Genomic DNA, 21,557 nt, shown 5'->3' on the forward strand with positions numbered 1-21,557 from the left:
AGGAAGGTATTTCACAACACACAGCAGACTTCCTGTGCAGTTAACCAACAGCTGCTCCTCTGCTCATAACCTACAATAAATCCCAGTTACAATGCAATAATAATCCTCACAACTTCTGTCAGGACATGGACATTTTCTGCATTTCTGAGGGTTATTGGGAGCGTTTGGTTTATTACAAGATATTTCATCTGTAACCATCTGCTTGAATGGTCTCATATCGGTTCTTCATTGCTCTCTTGGCCTTGCCTGGTGATAATCACAAAGACAGTTGTCACCAATGGTTCTCCAAAAGGTGTACCAGGCTATCGAGACTGTACAATTTCCACAGAACCCACATTTCATAAGTCAACCTCCAGCCCACTGCCTCCGCTGTAATAAATAGGCATCTCCAACCACGCAACCAACCAAACTGGCCTCCAGTTGATAAGCCCCTTCAATGACATAACCAACCAAACAAGCCCACTTTGGCTCCCAGTTTACCAAAGTTCCTCAGATGTACAGACCCTGGGCTTAACAGATCTCACAGGCCAACTGCGAGACTATGTGACCATCCATATGCGTCCTCTGCACAAAAACCCTATGCCTACAGGTCCTAGTGCTACCCCGCTCCAGCATAATAAAGCTCAACTTCATGTGAGTGTTCTTCCACCACCAACACTGACATTGGCACCTCCATCTTTGTTGGAGACTTCGCCGCAGAAACCGCAGACAATCCTCCATACAGTACTTTTCTATTTCAGAATAAAAATGGCGGAAACCCAACAGAACCCAGCAGACCCATTCATAGTCTATGAGGCCCATGGGTGTCTATGGGTAACCACTGTTTTAGCAGTCCAGGTCTCCATTATTCAGGTCCCCGTGAACCTAGCCTAAGCTGTCAACTAAGACAAAAGTCATGCTCATTCATACTTACCAACTCTCCCAGAAAGTCTAGAAGGCTCCAGAAAAATGGAGTGACCTCTTGGACTCTTGGAAGCAAATCTCTCAGACCCGCCATATTAAATACATCTTTAACCCTTTACACGGCTCTTAGATTGTGCTCCCTTTGGTGCTTGCAAATGTATTAGATTATTACGATTTCTACTTAAAACCACCATGGAGGGCATCGGGGACAACCACTTTGGCAGAAATCTATGTAACTTTCACGACCGGTTTCTGCTTTACCTTTAGGGTCACAGTGCGCCCAAAGAATACACAAGTTGCCAAGCAACAGAGCGAGAGACGGCATTGAAGTTAAACATTTCGTGAAAAAAAAGCATAAAAATCCCGGACTGTGGTAGACCCGGAATAATTCTAGGAGATAACAAGGAAGATATTGTATAAATATACTTATCTATTGCTATAAACATGTCCTATTTTATCTCCCAAGTTAAAAATCACATATGACATTTATTATGTGGTTACCGCAAGAGATTTCTTAAAGGGACTGTGAACTTGAGAATTTTTCGGGTTTTTTTTTAATGTATTTATATTTGGCACAGGGCAGTGTGGATATAGTTTTATGTTATTTCTCTATTGCAAGTAAATGTTACATTGTTGTTTGTCTTTGGTGGGAGGATCTGCAAAAGGGACCCCGAAGTGGGAGGATTAATGAAACGTTGGTGTTACGAGGAAATATTGTGGGCATTTGTATGAGTGTTCAACTATTGGGTGCAAAGGTTTACAATGGACCCAAACACTTTGCCTGCATTTTTGCTTTTGCACTGAATCCTGGGGGCTGTTAGATATAGGTATGGCTAGAGTGGCACAGATAAGTCTCCTGAGCACAATATATAGTGGAATTCATGGAGCCTGGAAATATATTGGTTGCCATGATAGGATTTGATATGGTTACATTCTACATCACAAATTCACGATGGTTTTGGTGCTAGACTGCAATGCAGAGTCTAAGGAATCTCATTGTTCTTCACCCTGAAACCCTGCAAAGAGGTATATAGTCCCAGAATGGTCACCAATTTGTGGCAGGAGTGCTGATAGAACTAAAGAGTAGTCAGTAACGTAGCCAAGGAGCATTACAAGGAAACAATCGGGATACAACAACCTGGTGGCTGAGACAGTGGCGTAGTCAGAGGATGGGCCAGGGGTCAATGCCAGGAATAGAACACCAGGTACCAGGACAAATCCAAGGAGCCAGATGGAAGTGGATGGAAGATCCAAACTAAGGTCAGGGTTAGAGTGGGGGAAGTAGGACTCACAGGCTTTCTCTATGAGTGGTGGGGGGGCAGGACTCACAGGCTTTCTCTATGAGTGGTGGGGGAGCAGGACTCACAGGCTTTATCTATGAGTGGTGGGGGGGAGCAGGACTCACAGGCTTTCTCTATGAGTGGCGAGGGGTGCAGGACTCACAGGCTTTCTCTATAAGTGGTTTGGGGAAGTACGACTCTCAGGCTTTCTCTATGAGTGGTGGGGGGAGCAGGACTCACAGGCTTTCTGTATGAGTGGGGGGAGCAGGACTCACAGGCTTTCTCTATGAGTGGCGAGGGGTGCAAGACTCACAGGCTTTCTCTATAAGTGGTGGGGGGAAGTACGACTCTCAGGCTTTCTCTATTAGTGGGGGGCAGGACTCACAGGCTTTCTCAATGAGTGGGGGCAGGAGCAGGACTCACAGACTTTATTAAGTAGGGGGAGAAGGACTCACGGGCTTTCTCTATGAGTGGTGGGGAGAGCAGGACTTACAGGCTCTCTCTATTAGTGGGGGGGGGGCAGGACTCACATGCTGTCTCTATTAGTGGGGGGCAGGTCTCACAGGTTTTCTCTATTAGTGGGGGGCAGGACTCTCAGGCTTTCTCTATTAGTGGGGGGGGGAAGTATGACTCTCAGGCTTTCTCTATTAGTGGGGGGCAGGAGTCACATGCTGTCTCTATTAGTGAGGGGCAGGTCTCACAGGCTTTCTCTATGAGTGGCGAGGGGTGCAGGACTCACAGGCTTTCTGTATGAGTGGGGGGAGCAGGACTCACAGGCTTTCTCTATGAGTGGCGAGGGGTGCAAGACTCACAGGCTTTCTCTATAAGTGGTGGGGGGAAGTACGACTCTCAGACTTTCTCTATTAGTGGGGGGGCAGGACTCACAGGCTTTCTCAATGAGTGGGGGCAGGAGCAGGACTCACAGACTTTATTAAGTAGGGGGAGAAGGACTCACGGGCTTTCTCTATGAGTGGTGGGGAGAGCAGGACTTACAGGCTTTCTCTATTAGTGGGGGGGGCAGGACTCACATGCTGTCTCTATTAGTGGGGGGCAGGTCTCACAGGTTTTCTCTATTAGTGGGGGGCAGGACTCTCAGGCTTTCTCTATTAGTGGGGGGGGGAAGTACGACTCTCAGGCTTTCTCTATTAGTGGGGGGCAGGAGTCACATGCTGTCTCTATTAGTGAGGGGCAGGACTCGCAGGCTTTCTCTATGAGTGGTGGGGGGAGCAGGACTCACAGGCTTTCTGTGGTAACATTTGCACAGTTTATACATAAAAATATTGAATGTAGTCACATCAAACTATATATCACTGCACTCAGCATCTCCTCTGTATTCTGTCTGCCACTCCAATCATTTCCCACTATGTGGAAACAGGGAAACCCTATAAAGCTGAATGCCATCATGGTGGTGACTATATACTACAGTGAAACAATTCAGAAGAACTGATTTTTATTGCCAGTGACAGAACAGTCCTGTGAAATGAACCAAGAACACGTCATGTAACATTGCACAACATTATCTCTTAACATGTTTCTGAACTTCCAAAGAAAAACAAGAGGTTGCAGCAAAACTGTGCACTGGTGACTTGTGTCATACAGGGATAGATGCTAACCACATAGAAATTCAATTAGAACATAGAAACAAATAAGCAATTAGCTGATAGCGAGTAGATTACATTGTGTAATGGGCAGAATGTGTTTGATCCATATTCACACTCTATAAGAAACTATTCTAATGTGGGATTTCATTATATATGAAGGGATGGATGAGCATAAGGGAAAGAAAACTGACAAACTGTGGCAAATCCAGAGAGACTACATGGCTGGATGTATGGATAGATAGATAGATAGATAGATAGATAGATAGATAGATAGATAGATAGATAGATAGATAGGAGAGATAGATAGATAGATAGATAGATAGATAGATAGATAGATAGATAGATAGATAGATAGATAGATAGATAGATAGGAGAGATAGATAGATAGATAGATAGATAGATAGATAGATAGATAGATAGATAGATAGATAGATAGATAGATAGATAGATAGGAGAGATAGATAGATAGATAGATAGATAGATAGATAGATAGATAGATAGGAGATAGATAGATAGATAGATAGATAGATAGATAGATAGATAGATAGGAGAGATAGATAGATAGATAGATAGATAGATAGATAGATAGATAGATAGGAGATAGATAGATAGATAGATAGATAGATAGATAGATAGATAGATAGGAGACATAGATAGATAGATAGATAGATAGATAGATAGATAGATAGATAGATAGATAGATAGATAGATAGATAGTAGATAGATAGTAGATAGATAGATAATAGATAGATAGATAGATAGATAGATAGATAGATAGATAGATAGATAGATATGAGATAGATAGATAGATAGATAGATAGATAGATAGGAGATAGATAGATAGATAGATAGATAGATAGATGATAGATAGATAGATAGATAGATAGATAGATAGATAGATAGATAGGAGATAGATAGTAGATAGATAGATAATAGATAGATAGATAGATAGATAGATAGATAGATATGAGATAGATAGATAGATAGATAGATAGATAGATAGATAGATATGAGATAGATAGATAATAGATAGATAGATAGATAGATAGATAGATATGAGATAGATAGATAGATAGATAGATAGATAGATAGATAGATAGATAGCTATATGGGGCGTACTCGATAGATGATTTAATACCTTTGTTACAGAAATATTCCACATCTTCACAGGTCATATTTTCTGGCTCAAACTCTGCAGTGAAACTTTCTTCCAGTGGAAAGTCTTCTTTTGTGATGATATCATTCTCCTCGGACACGCAGTCTTCCTCCTCATCCTCAATAGCATCTTCCAGAGGCCCTTCAGATACAAACAATGTAGATTGTGACTATGGACGGCCGGACGTTACACATGTTAGAAATGTCACTACTTAACCTTTTCCTCTGTACACGTCTTGTGGAACAATATCAGTAAGTCAGGAAACCATTTACTAAAGGCCACAGTGTTATAGTCAGTTATTTGTACTGTAAGCCAAAACCAAGAGCGGGTCCAAAACACAGAAGAGGTGTAAATCTATCCATTATGGTTTAATGGGTTATGTCCCACCTCCTATTTTGGACTATAAATACTAGCATGTGAAGGTGCCCTGACACAAAGGTCTCCAACATGCTGCTCTCCATCTGTTGAAAACTACAACTACAAGCAGGCACCACAGTTTAGTTGGAGTGACACAGGTTAGGTAGAGTACCACAGTTTAGGTGTAGTGCCATAATTTAGATAGAGCACCACAGTTTAGGCAGAGTGCCACAGTTTAGGTGTAGTGCCACAGTTTAGGTGGAGTTCCACAATTTAGTTAGAGTGCTACAGTTTAGGTAGCATGCCACAGTTTAGGTAGAGTGCCATAGTTTAGGTACAGTGCCATAGTTTAAGTAGAGTGCCACAGTTTAGGTAGTGTGCCACATTTTAAGTAGAGTGCCATTTTTTAGGTAGAGTACCACAGTTTAAGTGGAGTGCCACAGTTTAGGTAGAGTGCTATAGTTTTGGTACAGTGCCACAGTTTAGGTAGAGTGCCACAGTTTAGTTAGAGTGCCATAGTTTAGGTAGAGTACCACAGTTTAGTTAGCATGCCACAGTTTAGGTAGAGTACCACAGTTTAGTTAGAGTGCCATAGTTTAGGTAGAGTACCACAGTTTAGGTAGAGTGCCACAGTTTAGGGAGAGTACCACAACTTAGGTAGAGTGCCACAGTTTAGGGAGAGTGCCATAGTTTAGGTGGAGCACCACAGTTTAGGTAGGGTGCCACAGTTTTGACCCTCTATAATAATTTCTGTGTATACCTCATTCCTGCCTGTCCCCCATACTTATCTATATGTAGCTGTATGTAACTCCTTTTGACTCAAATAGGAGCCAATCTTTTTGGCTAGCTACCTCAAACCCCCAAGCAAGTGTTTTTGGTTTCCCCTATTTCTGAGAATTGCCAGGTATGTTTTATCAATAGATTTTTCTTAGAATTTCCAGTAAATATTCAATGTCTTCCTGATATCACGGTAGGGAATCATCGGTAGATTGGCTCAGAGCCTTACTCAGAGAAGACAGTAACGAATTGTTAACACTTAGTCATCTTGACAAGGCTGTACCCACAGACGGACACAACACCTTTAATACATATATATTACACACCTTAAAGGGGAAATCCACAGATGGAGAGCAATATACTAATGTGTTTGTAGTCTGTCACCACGAATACACATAGATAGTTGTAAACACAAAACAATACATTTTTAAAAGCCTATTTGTAAAGTTGCTTAATTTTTCTATTTTAAATACACGGACGCAATAAAAAATGGCTGCCCAGGTGGACATCACCTTTAAGATTGTATAAATTCTATAACCTATAGCTGTAAAAGCGTATTCACACAAACAAGCTTCTTGTGTCAGTCATAAACTCAAATGATGTTTCCACTTATACAATATCCTACTTACGGACAGAATCCCCACTCGCTTAAAAATATGAAACTATTATTTCACTAGAAGCCGCAGGAGACCCTTCCCGCATCCTCAACCAACAGGACGCTATAGCCCAAACCACTTTGATGTTATGACTGCGGCAGACATTTCATTTTCCATACCGTAATGAGATGTCACCGACTAGGGCTCTATATTTTGTTCTATGGTCACAGAAGGCTACATTGTATGAAGGGAAGGGAAGTTTAGCTTTGCTTCTTGTTAATAATCTTAATATTGTTGTAAATCTCATCACGTTACATTCTGAAAACAATGGATTGAGCTCAAATGGGCCAAATTTTTTGGTCTACTATTGATGTGACCCTACGCATATCAAGGTAGTCAAGGTTAGATCATGGTAGGTAGAGGTCCCTTGGCAAAAATATCTATGTGGCCTCCATCCCCTCTGATCTACACACAGCCTAACTTCAGCTGGTCACATCGATTTGGGTGGGATCGGCAAACCATATAATACGTAGAAGATGTTCCATCAACATTTGTTTGGCAGATATGGGGAAAAAAGGATAAAGCATGTTGGATTTGATCCATTGTTCTCAAGGAAGCAAAGCTGCCGCCAGAGGTGACTACTCCTTACCCATTAAGGACATGCATGCCAAACTGAGCACACATGGGTATGAAACAATAGCTGTTAGCTAAATAAGCCTTCATACAATCGCTACTGAGGGTGTATGGATATTTTTAGCAACATAAGTGCGGAAATCTCAAATCATCAAAATATGTAACATAGTTGTTTGGGGAGCACAAGAGCCAGTTGGGTGGTGGAAGCCCCAAGATGGTGGCGGTCACTGTCCATTTTTTCTATAATCCCTGGATATGAAACATGTCTCATGGTTCAATCAGTCTTTCCACCATCATCAATTGGCTCCTAATATAGCATTGCAAGCATATATACTCCCTAGTCATTAAGATGATAGTATGGTAACAGGCAATGGTGGTATTAATGGCAAGTCTGAAGAGCTGTGCTTGCTCTTATAATATATACATAGTATCAAAATCGGTTCAATGATGTACTAAACGATCCTATAGCCTTTTCCATATAGGGTTATACTGACACTGTATACCCTATGGGGGCTGGAACCTACCAAGTATTGCAACGTTTCCTACTTGAATTCTTTTTACGACGTCCTTATATTTAGAAGCTAGTAAGTTAAAGATACTATGGATGATCAGTTATTATGATCAGGGTTGATTCACCCAAACAAAATACTGGAATAGTCAGTGATGGTATGAGAAGATAACCCGGCCATAATAAGGACATCATGGCTGGTTATAAAGAGGACACTACAAAGTATGAGAAGATAAGCCAACCACAATAAGGACATCATGGCTGGTTATAAAGAGGACACTACAAAGTATGAGAAGATAAGCCAACCACAATAAGGACATCATGGCTGGTTATCAGGAGGACACTACATGTATGAGAAGATAACCTGACCACAATAAGGACATCATGGCTGGTTATCAGGAGGACACTACATGTATGAGAAGATAACCTGACCACAATAAGGACATCATGGCTGGTTATCAGGAGGGACACTATAGGTATGAGAAGATAAACCGGATACAATAAGGACATCATGGCTTGTTATAAGGAAGACACTACATGTATGAGAAGATATCTTGGACACAATAAGGACATCATGGCTGGTTATCAGGAGGGAAACTATAGGTATGAGAAGATAAACTGGATACAATAAGGACATCATGGCTGGTTATAAGGAAGACACTACATGTGTGAGAAGATATCCCGACCACAATAAGGACATCATGGCTGGTTATCAGGAGGACACTACATGTATGAAAAGATAACCTGACCACAATAAGGACATCATGGCTGGTTATCAGGAAGACACTACATGTATGAGAAGATAACCTGGACACAATAAGAACATCATGGCTGGTTATTAGGAGGACACACTACATGTATGAGAAGATAACCTGGACACAATAAGGACATCATGGCTGGTTATCAGGAGGACACACTACATGTATGAGAAGATAACCTAGACACAATAAGAACACAATAAGGACATTTTGGCACACTCTTGCCTCCTCTAGGCCACGTTCTCTAATCTAGACGCTCTTCAAAACTATGTAAAAATTGACCACCACACCTAACAGATCTGGCGTTCGACGTGGCCCGTGTTGTTTTTTTTTTTTTGGCCATTCTGAATATTTTCCGCAGGACGTTGCGCCGGTAAAGCCACATTGTATAATATTATACCTTTCATCATTTTATCTGTCGGAACCTTCAATGTCCTTAAGCCCCACTTAGACGCTTCCAAAGAGACATTAAGCCGAAGAAAACCTATAGACGCGCCGTACAGTTCCTCACCACAGGACTTCACAAGCACAGCTCCTCCACGTCCCACCGAGCTCTTTAATGAAGGTATGTTCGTTCTGTGGACATTGCAAGACCACATAAGCCTTATGTAATTGAGCTTAACAGCGAGAATAAAAGTCCTATTTCTCCGGCTTCTAAAAATCTATTTAAAATGAGTAAAGTTCCTCCTGCAGACACTCACTTTTTAACACGAGTTGCATCAGGGGATCTTGTAGGATGGAAACATTTTTATTAATTTTTCTCTTATCTACCGGAGGATGTTGCTTTTTTCATTTACATTCCTAGCCTCCAGGTAGCGGAGTAGAGAATCATAGACTAGAAAATTTTTGATTAATTTCTTTCCATGTGTTATGTTATTTCTTCTATATAATTGATTTCTTTTGCTTGTAGCTGTACATCTATTTTATATCTGCACCTATTGCCTTCCTTCAATCAAGAAAGTTGAAGAAAATTACCTGAATTTTGTTAAGTTTATTAAAAAAAAAAAAAAAAAAAGGGAGCGCTCGGAATATTTAAATTGTTAAGTTTATTAAAAAGAAGCTCCGTGAATATTTAAATTGCGTTTTGAAATGCTAACGAAAGGAAGATATTACAGAATTTTAATAGTAGGTTCAATTTGACCCGCCGACTTTCGCGGGAAGGGTCAAAAAATTATTCAAATTGTTTCTTTACACTCAAAGAAGAAAACCTTTGATTTTTTTCTAAATGGATTAATATTCTTCTCTGCTGGGTCTTTTGACACGTTGCTGTATGACAGTATTAATTCTACTGGTGTATAAATTTTTCAAAGACCTTCCTGCTTTCATTTATCGTGTACGCTCTTAACTTTTTTTATCTTTGCTATTATGATAGAAGAAGCTTTTATTAAGACTTTTTGGCCTTCTTTTGAGCTGGCCAAAATACGGCTGACATTTTACGGGAAGAGCCACCTTGTTTTAAGAGGGGGGGGGGAAATAAGGCTAAGACACGGGGTCTTTTCTTTATGGATGTTAAAGGGAATGTATCAATGATCATATTTTTATATTTATTAAAATTGATTTTTTTTTTTTTTTTCCATTTTTATGGGAGCGGCAGCCATCGCGCCTAAGCTTCTCTTCTGCTCTGCTAACCTCAATGGAGGGATAGGCTTTACAGCGGTCTTGTGACCATAGGCAGCTGTGACTGGTGCTGAATCATTTAGGTCTATGGGAAAGTTTTGGGCAGGGATCAATTGGAACATCATCATCGTCAGTAGTGGATGAAGACACCATCATCATCAGTAGTGGATACATCCGTTAGTAGTGGATGAAGACATCATCATCGTCAGTAGTGGATGCATCCGACAGTAGTGGATGATGACACCATTATCATCAGTAGTGGATACAATTGTGGGTGTTATATGATGTTACCTAGAGAGGTGTTACCATCTATTGTAATCCTGTCTGTCTTTTCTGTGTCATAAATATGGTTAATGATGAAAAAAAAGCTCCTACAGATTTGGCAAGTGTTAGTCTAATATTAGGCTTAGTGGTTAAAGTGAAAATTGCATGATTTAGGCTGCATGCACACGAAGTTACGGGCTTGTAAAAATACTCATTCACAGCCGTACATGCAAGCGCAGCGGACGGTTCTCGAACACTTCTCATTCACTTCAATGGGAGCGCTCATAACGCCGGCATTACGAGAGCTCCCATTGAAGTGAATGGGAAGTGTTCTGGAGCCGTCCGTTGCGCTCGCGTGTACGGCTGTGAATGAGTATTTTTACAAGCCCAGTGTAACTCCGAGTGCATGCAGCCTTAGTGTGTAAAATATAGTGACAAGATTTGGCAAGTGTTAGTCTAACTTTAGGCTTAGTGGTTAAGGTGAAAATTGCAGGATTTAGTGTTTAAAATACAGTGACAAGGAAAAAAGTTTTAAAAAATTCTTAGAAAGTATGTTTAACATAAAAACTTGATTTAAAAAAAATGACCGTTTTTGGACTTTCACAAAAATTGCATAATATAATGGTAATATAATTGTGCAGAAATATAAAGAGAAATGTAAAAAATACTGGGTCCAACTGACCCAGCAGATTGGAGCCATTTAAAGTAGCAGCCACCTATTTATATAGCACCAACATATTGCAGTGCAATGTACAGGAATAAGTTACCGTACATCCCTCCCTTCACCCACTGGAGCTTATACACTAAGTTCCATATTTACATATCAATATGTTTTGGAATATGCAAAGAAAAATGGAGTATCTAGAGGAAACCCATGCAAACACAGGGAAAACATACAAGCTCCATGCAGATGTTGCTATTGGCCAGCTTCAAGCACAGAACCCCAGAAAAGCTAGGTAACAGTGCCAATCACTACATTACTACGCTGCCCCCAAAGGATCTTCCTGTAAGTGCAGATTCTGAAACAACAATAGGTCCTCCAGGACTAAATCTGGGCCCTTACTTTGATATGAGTGAATAATAATTACAGAATAATATCTCACATCGATGAGCGTATTTCCTCGCCATATGACTATCCATATTCTAGATATGTATCCGGACCCATTGGCTCTACTAACCTGAACTCATAGCATCATATCGATATACATCGATCTGTGTTTGGGTCAACAAAGGTATGTGGATGCACATCTGTAATATAGAAAGGGCTTTTGCAACTTGAACAATCTCTTTTTCTTAAAAAACCGGGTCCTAGTAGCCTGGAGTTCACTTTCAAAGTTCCAGCTTCCAGGTGGTGCCACCACAGGGCAAATGAAGTATTACACAATCCCCTCTAAACTCAATGGATTACTTGTATAATATATAAGTATTCTAGTTTCTCTGTGTATAAATATTCTAGATTCACTTTGGCTAATAGATTGCGTTCCTCTTCTATTAACTAAAAAATCCCTAACAGAGGATTTACAAATAGGGGGTGATTTTAGGGAAGAAATCCAGCCAAAATAGATTTAACAGATGTCTCGGGATGATCACACTGGTGGAATTTACGGGCCCAGATTAACAGGAATTTCTAGAACGAAGAGGCTGCAGATCAATACGAAGTGTCTGAATCGCTTTGGTCCTGCCTCGAGATTTCAGTTACAGGAAATCGCACTACATTGTGAAATACCACTACGAATCTTCTAAAGAATAAAAAAATTACAGTTGCACTACATAAATTCACTCAAAAAATTGGGTATGTGCAGTTTTGGGTACTTTTTGCATCTATCTGAGCAGTCATAAAACCATTCCTGCCAATTTTTACATGTTGGTCTCCAGGAGTTCAGATGCACAAAGTGCATCAAAATTTTTTCCCTTTGGCCGCACCCCCATTTGTTAAAGCCCCTTCCCTGTTGGGGAGCAAAACACCCTTTTTTGTGTGCCCCTTTTTCATGATGTGGATACAAAATATCCCTCTCAAGCCACTTTTATGTGATATAAAGTGCCAAGTACAGTATATGATAGGAAGGCTGGTGGATGCGAGAGATTCGTCCACTCTTCTGGGATTCCAGGAGAAGACATTTTTTTGGGAGCCTTCCAAAGGTTTCAGGTCCGTTGACAAGTAAGCATAAAATCAAAGAAATATATTAAAGTGTTACAACAATTTTTTACGCCAAATATCGGTCTAAATTTATATGAGTAGAACTGAGCGAACCATTTTGTCATGAACCAGGTTTGACTCAAATATCCCAAATTGTTTGTTTTTTAAAGAAACGGAACAATTGGGTATTCTTCTCGGATGAACTAAAATGGTCTCCGGGACATGCATTGCGGTAAATTATTATACTCTGGGGTCTCTTAAGACCCCAGAGTATAATAGGGGAGGCCCAGGGGAGGTGACAAAAATGAAAAACATTTATACTCCCCTTCCCTCACCTCTTCTGGCATTCTGGTGATGTCATGAGCCCAGGGGTCACCGCTGAATCCAGTGATTGGATCACAGTGGTTACACGGGTACAATGAGTGTCATGACGTTTGGTGTGCCCATGCGACCGCTGAGGACCAATCACAGCTCTGAACGGTGACCCCCGGGCACTTAACATCACTGAGAAGACTGAGAGAGCACGCTGGACGCCATAAGTAGGCCCTAAAGAGGTGAGAAAAGGTGAGTACAATGTATTTTTTATTTTTTATATCTTCCCTGAACAGACCCCAGAGTATAATAATTTCACTTCTGGTTCTGCTGGAAATGTAAAAAACAAAAAACTTGAGAGTCTTCAGTAGTTGATACCTTTTTTAATGGCTAACTAATAATGATGATGACAGAATCACTTCAAAGAGTCGTCTTTTATGGCTTTCTCAGTTCAGTGATTTCTGTAGGATGCCATGAACCCATGTGACAGATTCATCCCTTTCTGGAGAGTGTTAAACAAGGTCATCAGCTTGTATTCATAAATCCTTCTCTCTTTCATTGATTTAAAATTCCCTCTTAAAACCAAAATTTTCATGTTATTGGTGATATTATGATCTTCTTTGCTGAAATGTTTTGACTTGGGGAGGTCCATTCTTTGTTCTCTAATTGTGTGATGTGAGTTCATCCGCATTCTGAGCTTCTGACCGGTCTCTCCAACATACAAATTTTCAGTGGAAAATTTGGTGCATATTATTAAATACACTACATTAGGTGTGTTACAGGTGACCGTACCTGGGATTTTATATTCCCTGTTAGAGTTTGGGATCTCTATCCTGTCAGTGGTCAGGTCTGTGAGGGCAGGTTTGGCACCTTTTCTGTCCGCATGGAAATGTTCCTGTGTTAGTTGGAGGTGACAGTGAGCTGCTGACAACCATATTCCTGAGGTTTGGTGGCTGTCTGTAGCACAGGAGAGGGGGATCTGGAAATATGGATGTTAGACGGTTGTCTTTTTGCAGTAGTGGATGTAATTTGCGTGTGATTCTTCTCAGCGTCTCCAGGTGGGGGTTATATGTGACAACCAGTGGCACCCGATTGTTCTCCTGTTTGGTATTGTATTTTAATAACTCCGATCTTGGTATTCAGGTGGCCCTGGTGATTTGGTTTTCAATTGTTCTTGGATGGTAACCCTGTCTCAAGAATGTGTTTTTGAGGCCTCCAATGTGTTCGTCTCTATCTGCAGGGTCTGAACATATGCGATGGTATCTGATGGCCTGGCTGTAGACAATGGAGTTCTTTATGTGCTTAGGATGAAAGCTATCCCATCTTAGGTAGGGAGGTCAATTGGTTTCTGATACAGTGATGTCTCAATTTTGTTGTCCTGTATCTTGATGACTGTGTCCAGGAACTTTATTTCAGAGAAGGAGTAATTGAGCGTCAGGTTGATAGTGGGATGGAACTGGTTGAACTGTTCATGGAAGGTTTTCAGCTATTGTTCAGCCCCAGTTAGCCATTTAAAAATGTATCAACTACACGGTGGCTCAGTGGTTAGCACTGCAGCCTTGCAGCGCTGGAGTCCTGGTGTTCAAATCCTGCCAAGGGCAAAAATACATCTGCAAGGAGTTTGTATGTTCTCCCTGTGTTTCCATCCCATATTCCATAAAAGACATCTGATAGGGAAAAATGTACATTGTGAGGTCTATGTGGGGCTCACAATCTACATTTTAAAAAAAAGGTATCAACTACCGAAGACTCTAAAGTTTTTTGTTTTTTATATTTCCTATCCACTGGCTAACACGGCACAAAATCAAACATTTTCCTTTGTCTCAAAATGGTCAGGGACCCGAGCCAGCCAAACCTGAAACAAAACGAATCTTGGGAGGTTCATCCATCTCTATACACAAGGTAGCGTAGGGAAGGGAAAAATTTCTAACGCATCCAATGAATTGCACCAAATTTATGAAATTTGTATAAAACTAGTGCATGCAATACGTTACGTATAAGAACCAGCCAGGTCACAGGTTCTACCTATGTCTATGCTCTAATGACAATGTCCCTTTATGTGGGCAGAGGATGGCCGTGGAGGTAAATGGGGAGAGGTGCCCCTTAGGAATAAAGAGCTTTTACCTCCCCTTCAACCCCGATAATTGTGACATTTCCCCAGGTCTTTCTAACAACATCCCACCTATTCTAAAGAACAAGCCGGCCCCTGCTTCAAGTACCCAACAGGGAATTTGCCTGTTCAGTTTTATTAAGTAGATACAACCCTTCTCTCAGCTACTGAATCAATACAGGAAACGACATTTATACGAGTCAGATTAAAGCCTTGACTTGAAATATTCCATTTACACACTGGAGATCGATTTTCTCTTGTGAACGCATGCCCCCTGTAATTGCTAAGAGCATCATAAATTGCAAAACAAGATCTATATTAAAACAGGGGGGGGGGGAGAAAAAGGGGACGTAGGGGCCAATAATCTCCGCCGCAGATCCAGACTCGGCAACGTCAATACAAAGAGTCGGGAGGATGAATGTCAATGTGGGGACTGCTAAGTGTTTAGTACGTTGGTGCATTCATACACCGTGGTGGGTTTCTCCTTCCATATTGAGTAGACGAGGCTTTATTTTGTAAGGATTACAGGGTACCCTGCCAACGGCTCTAATAAGATCACACACTCGCTGAGTCTCTCGTCTCAATTTTGCAGCACAGAATCACAGGGATTGAACTGGAAACCTGGAGGTCTCTTTTGCCAAGAAATGTACCACCGAGTTAAAAGATGAATTTTGTCATTATTGTAGCAGCTGATTCTTGAAATTCACACCGCTCTCCGTATTTGTTTGTGCAACATCACAGCGTACGGCCAGGCTGTACCTATTATTGGAGAGTCATATAATGAGCCCGCAGCGAAAGGGACCGGTTCGGGATTTGGGGGATGGTAATTTAGGCTGCTAAATTAGGTATGCTATAGGGAGGCACACTGAATGCATTATACTTGAGGGATATATATATATATATATATATATATATATATATATATATATATTTGTGTGTCTATGTAAAGAATGTTACAATAGGCTGTTTCAGCTATTTGTCCTTTCCATTCTCTGCCAAAAGAATTAGTGGCAGAGCGTGCACAGGCGGTTAAAACATTAACCTCACCAATCCCCCAACTCTGTGGATGCTAGAATGGAGTGGGGTTCTTCCCAGCGTTGACTAAGGCCCAGTTCACAACTGCATTCGGGCCATTCCATTCCCATCGCCGCATGATAAATGCGGAGAGAAAAGTCCTGCAAGCTGCAATTTTCTCTCTGCATTTTTCGTGCGGAAAACCAAGCAGAAACCACACGGAACCAATTATAGTCTATGGTGTCCACGGGTTTCCGCAGGTCCCCAAGCAGGCTTCTCGAAAGGAAACCCGAACGCAGATGTGACCCAGGCCTCAGTAGGTGCTTCTGCCTTGGCACTGAGTGTTTTAGGATTAAATTTAGGAGAACCCTATTTATTTATTGTAACTTAGGCTACATTGTAACAACCAGAGGATGCGTTAGCTGTGATGGACTGGCAGGTGGAGTCTACCAGACGATGCTCGGGGTTGCGACACCACCACCAACTGGATCCATGCCAGGCAGAAATGACTTGTAATCACTTCATTCTAGCATCAACCATTCCAACACTGCCAAGATCCCTGCTGGTCTCTGCTTCTGGGTCCATCTTGATCTACAGGCAATGCCCACCCAGCCATACACTGGCAGATAGCAATTCCAACCATTTCCTGTTAGTTGACATAGGACCTGAGGGTCGGGACCAATGAGAACCCAAGCAGCAGTAGAACACAAGTGGCAGAAGATCAATGAGGTCGGAATCAGTTCTTTCATTTTTAACCTGGTGCAAACAAATTTTAAATTTTTTTATTTTATTAATTTAGGGGGTTTTTTTGTAAGAAAATAGCTTTAAGTGATAAAATTCTGGCTACCTGCAGTCACCACTAGGGGGCACTTAGGAGCATAGCCTATACAGCATGTACTGTTTATACATTTAATGCAATAATAAAACTTATGCAGCAATTGCATGACTGAATGCAAGAAAAATTGTATCATTTACAGCAGATCTGGAACTATGTATCAGAATGCAGAATAGACAGCATTTCAATGAGGAGCTCCAGGCGCAGGTTGCCATAAAACCAAGAATCTGCCGAAAAGCTGACAGTGAGGCCGTGTGTAAACTGAATTGTAACAGCTCGATAGAAATGTGGATATTACTGCATTGTTGTAACTTCTGCTTATGTCTGCTACATGATAGAATAACCTACCCAGTACACATGCCAGGGACGACACAATGTAACCGTATAGCGTTCATCATTATAACATAGCGAGAGGGTCTTCACTGCATACTCTGATAATCTGTAGGACTCCAGACAATGCGGTGAAGGCAATTTCACTAAGAGGGTTTCATGCAGAGGTAAACTTGACAGCACAGGATCTAAGCCCTTTAGTCGCATGAAGCCCATATCACGATTCTGCTCTGCGAGGGATCCTGCTGTCACCGTGTAACCCTCAGTCTGTCACGTCTATGTATTGTACCTCCAATACTTCACTACTATAAATCTATTCTCATAATATAAGCAGCAACGTTAGCAAAGTTCCATTTACAGGTCTGAACTCCAGAGAGATGTGACACGCCAAGACTACAGCAGTCTACAGTATTGGATGCCCTGGTTTGTATTTAATCTGAAAAGGGGTCTGGTTTTTATTTTTTTTATGGAAACAGCGCCACTGTTAGTCATAGGTAGTGTCTGGTATTGTACTTCACTAAGCAGAGTGAGGGAAAGTTATGGAGGAGATTCTCCTCTACTTACTGTGTGCAGTGTATGGCAGCCAGTCTACAAACACCTGCTCAGAGAGGGCTGCAAACTACAGATATAGCCTTTAGAGTATTAAACAGCTAAAAACTGCCACGTGTAAGTGCACCGCGACCACTGTAGTGTACTGGTGTAAAAGTGTTTTGCAAACCGGGTAGCATTCCTAGTTTGTCTGAAATCTGAAATAAGGAATTGATTTTTTTTTGTATGGAAACAGCGCCACTGATAGTCATAGGTATTGCACATCATTCAAGTAAAAGATGCTGAAGATATGAAGCAGAATCTCCTCTACTTACTGTGTGCAGTGTGTGGCAGCCAGTCTACACCTACTTGCTCAGAGAGGAACGCAGACTACAGATAGAGTAGAAAACTGCTAAATACTGCTCCAGGACCATTGCAGAGTACAGTTGCAAGAGAGTACAATCTTACGTTTCTGGTTTATTTGGAAACAGCGCCACTGTTAGTCATAGGCAGTGTCTAGCATTGCACCTCAATTACATAAAAGATGCTAAGCTGAGTTAGGGAAAGTTATGGAGGAGATTCTCCTGTGCTTACTGTGTGCAGTGTATGGCAGCCACTCTACACCCACCTGCTCAGAGAGAACCGCAAACTACAGATAGAGTAGAAAACTGCTAAAAACTACTCCAGTACCAATGCGGTGTACTGTTGCAAGAGTGTACAATCTTGAGGTCCTGGTTTGTTTTTATAGAAACAGTGCCACTTTTAGAATAGGCAATGATTGGTATTGCACTTGATTCGAGTAAAAGATGCAAAACTGAGTGTGAGAGAGACAGATATTAAGCAGATTCTCCTCTATTTACTGTATACAGTGTATAGCAGCTAGTCTACACCCACCTGCTCGTGGACGACAGACAGAACCTGCAGAGAGGAAAACCGCCAAAAACTTTAGAATCTAATTGAACCGAATTTAAAATCGCAAAAGTATTGCAAAGTTCTGGTTTGTCTGAAATCTGAAAAAAAGATATGCTTTTTTTTTCTGGAAATGGTGCCACTGTTAGTCATAGGTGGTGTTCGGTATTGCACCTCATTCAAGTAAATGAGCTGAAGCTGCAAAACCAATTAGATCCTTGTGAAGATAAAAGCAGACTTATTTTTCTCATTGCAAGCCACATTGGCACAAGTGAACAGGTCACTGCCTGTCCCAAAATCATCCCACTGATCTGCTGCTGAGATTATTTTATTGGATACACACCACTTGGACGGTCCGACACAAACACAGCACATGTCATGAGGAATTCATTCCTGCCAGATCCTCCATAGATAGTATAGCGGTATATGGATAAATATATGTACACACATACTTAGGATTCCAGGCTGCAATCTCATGTTGTGAACTGGGTCAGTCACTACTAAAAGGGATCAAGAGAAATAAACAAGGGATTTGAACAGATGGCAACGCAGAGCCGGAAATGTTGTCATGCATGTAAAATGGGTAATTAAAGCCTAATTTATCTTAAGGTCCAGGGAATTCCTCCGCCTCACCGCCTTTGGCCACTTTTACTTATTTCTCATAGTGTACGCGTCTTAGAGTCAACTGTATAGAATAAGACTGGAATAGTAGAGATGAGATAGTGCGGATTACATACATTACCATTACGTGTTCATTAAAGAATTAACATGACCATCAACAAATCAGCTAATGAGCTACATTTATTACTTAAGGGGGTGGTCTCATGAAGACCACCCCATGTCCATGGACTCTCTTAGCCATAGAGAGTGTCTCTGTACCAACAGGTTGAGGTCCCTGGTATATATAGACGGCCATTGTCCTGAACGTCCATCATGTAATACTAAAGAAACGGACGTGTGAATAGAGAGATTGAAATCTCAAAACAACTGTAACAAAAACACTCATCACATGTGACTAACGTCTCACTGATTCCAGCAGAGATGGAATTTTTTTTCTCTAGCCCTCACCATTCCTGAGCAATCAATGCTGTTACTTTAAGCACCCAATATGCTAATCAAGCTCTCTACTGTCAAGTGGGCGGTCTTGGAATTGCCCAACTCACAGTAGAAGCCTAAACAGCATACTGGGTGGTGAAAGTAACAGAAAGGATTGTTCAGGAATGGTGGGGAGGGGGGGATTAACAAATTTCAACCTCAATAGCTTTTGCTGTGAGCAATAGTTTCAAAGTGTACTCTGTATACAGAATATCATAGCAGTGAGTCTAGGTTCACACTAGTGATTGGGTTTCCGTCCTTTGGGTCCACTTGGGGACCGGCAAAACCCTATCCGCTTAAAAAGTGGTTACCTGTGGAAACCCGTGGACCCCATAGACTATAATGGGGTCTCCCTGGTTTCCGCTTGAAATCAGCAGAGAGAAGTCCTGCTTGCAGGACTATACTCTCCGCCGAATTTAAGTGATCCATAAAAAGTCTTAAAACACCGAAATATACAGAAAATAGTTTACAATTCGGTAATATCAGGTAATAACACATCTGACATCTCTTGACTATTCTGTTGAATAGCAGAATGCAAAAAACAAGTGGAAAAAAATCAAGTTTTTATTAGTAACATGACAGAATTGCTCCGTCTCGAGTTTCTTAGAACTTATAGGTAACTTATAACTTATAACTTACCATACTGTATAATTACTTCAAATATTACATTTTGAGCAGGGTTGAGCCAATCTTAAGATTTCAGGATCGATTTTAAAATCCGATCATTTTCCAGCCAATCGCGATCGTGAAATTTGCTCGATCGCCGATTGGGATCTGATCCTTCTTGATCGCTCAACCCTAATTTTGAGTATATTTGTGTATCAAAATAAAGTAACTGTCCACCTGCGAGGCTGAAGCAAACAGAAATGGTCTCCGCCTTACGTGGATTACACGTTACACTAGGTTCACACTTATGTTGGAGTCTCAATACCAGACTCCATCCCCAATTGCACTTGAAAGTGTTTTCGTGTGTTTCCACTTTAGATACTGGAAGAACCCTTTAAGAACTCCAATTTTTCACAATACAAATTTAATACATTCATCATGCGACATGCTAGACCAACCCTCAATAGGCAGCAATGCATATCACCAACACTGAGTGTTCATCCAATGACAAATATAGACTACACATCTCGTGACAGAGTATCGCAAAATGAAGTCTTATTTTGAAAGCTGTTTTTAATCTATTATGTGTAAAGTTTCTTAAAGAGGACCTTTTACCTCCCCTGCCAAATCTAGCTTTTCACATTACATCAATTAATAGAGGCTGCTCGACTAATTTTGGCACAGGTGGGAATTTTGTCTCTAGCCCCCGCCATTCCCGAGCAATCAATGTTGTTAGTTTTGGTGCCTGATGCGGTAATTAGGCTCTGTACTGTCAGGAGGCCGGTATTAGGAGCAGACAAGGGGGTGTGAGTCTGAGCTCTGACACTGGCTCCGAATCACGCCCCCTGTCTGACACTGCCTACTTGACATTACAGAGTAGTATATCAGATATCAAAACTAACATCACTGATTGCTCAGGAATGGCAGAAGCTAGAGAGAAAATTTCAACTGTGTCAGAATCAGAGTAGTTGGTGGAAGTGGTGAAAGGTCTCAGAAGTTGGACCTTAAGAGCACTTTTAAGGGGTCCAAAAGGATTTTTTTATGCTGGCAAATTCCTATTAGTATGTGATCTTTGGCACCTGGATCTTGGACAGTCCAACTGTATCGGCAGCCTCCAGTTTTAGAATGAAGCTGCAGTGGATGGGGAGTGCATGCACTGCTCTTGTTGATGTACTGCTCTTCACCAGTAACAACAATGTGGCAGACAAGGCCTATTTGACTATGTGCAGTC

At 41.3% G+C, this 21,557-nt stretch overlaps 1 protein-coding gene across 2 annotated transcripts in view; it reads right to left on the reverse strand.

Moving 5' to 3' along the window:
- ZFPM2 (zinc finger protein, FOG family member 2) overlaps nt 1-21,557 on the reverse strand; it is a 355,148-nt gene that overhangs the window by 288,988 nt on the left and 44,603 nt on the right. For both annotated transcript variants that reach the window (XM_075270229.1, XM_075270228.1), the window contains exon 2: nt 4,923-5,081. In XM_075270229.1, the coding sequence (XP_075126330.1) occupies nt 4,923-5,081 (159 nt within the window). The remainder of the gene's footprint in view (nt 1-4,922; nt 5,082-21,557) is intronic.

The sequence above is a fragment of the Leptodactylus fuscus genome, chromosome 4 (genome assembly GCF_031893055.1).
Source record: "Leptodactylus fuscus isolate aLepFus1 chromosome 4, aLepFus1.hap2, whole genome shotgun sequence".
NCBI classification, from domain to species: Eukaryota; Metazoa; Chordata; class Amphibia; order Anura; family Leptodactylidae; genus Leptodactylus; species Leptodactylus fuscus.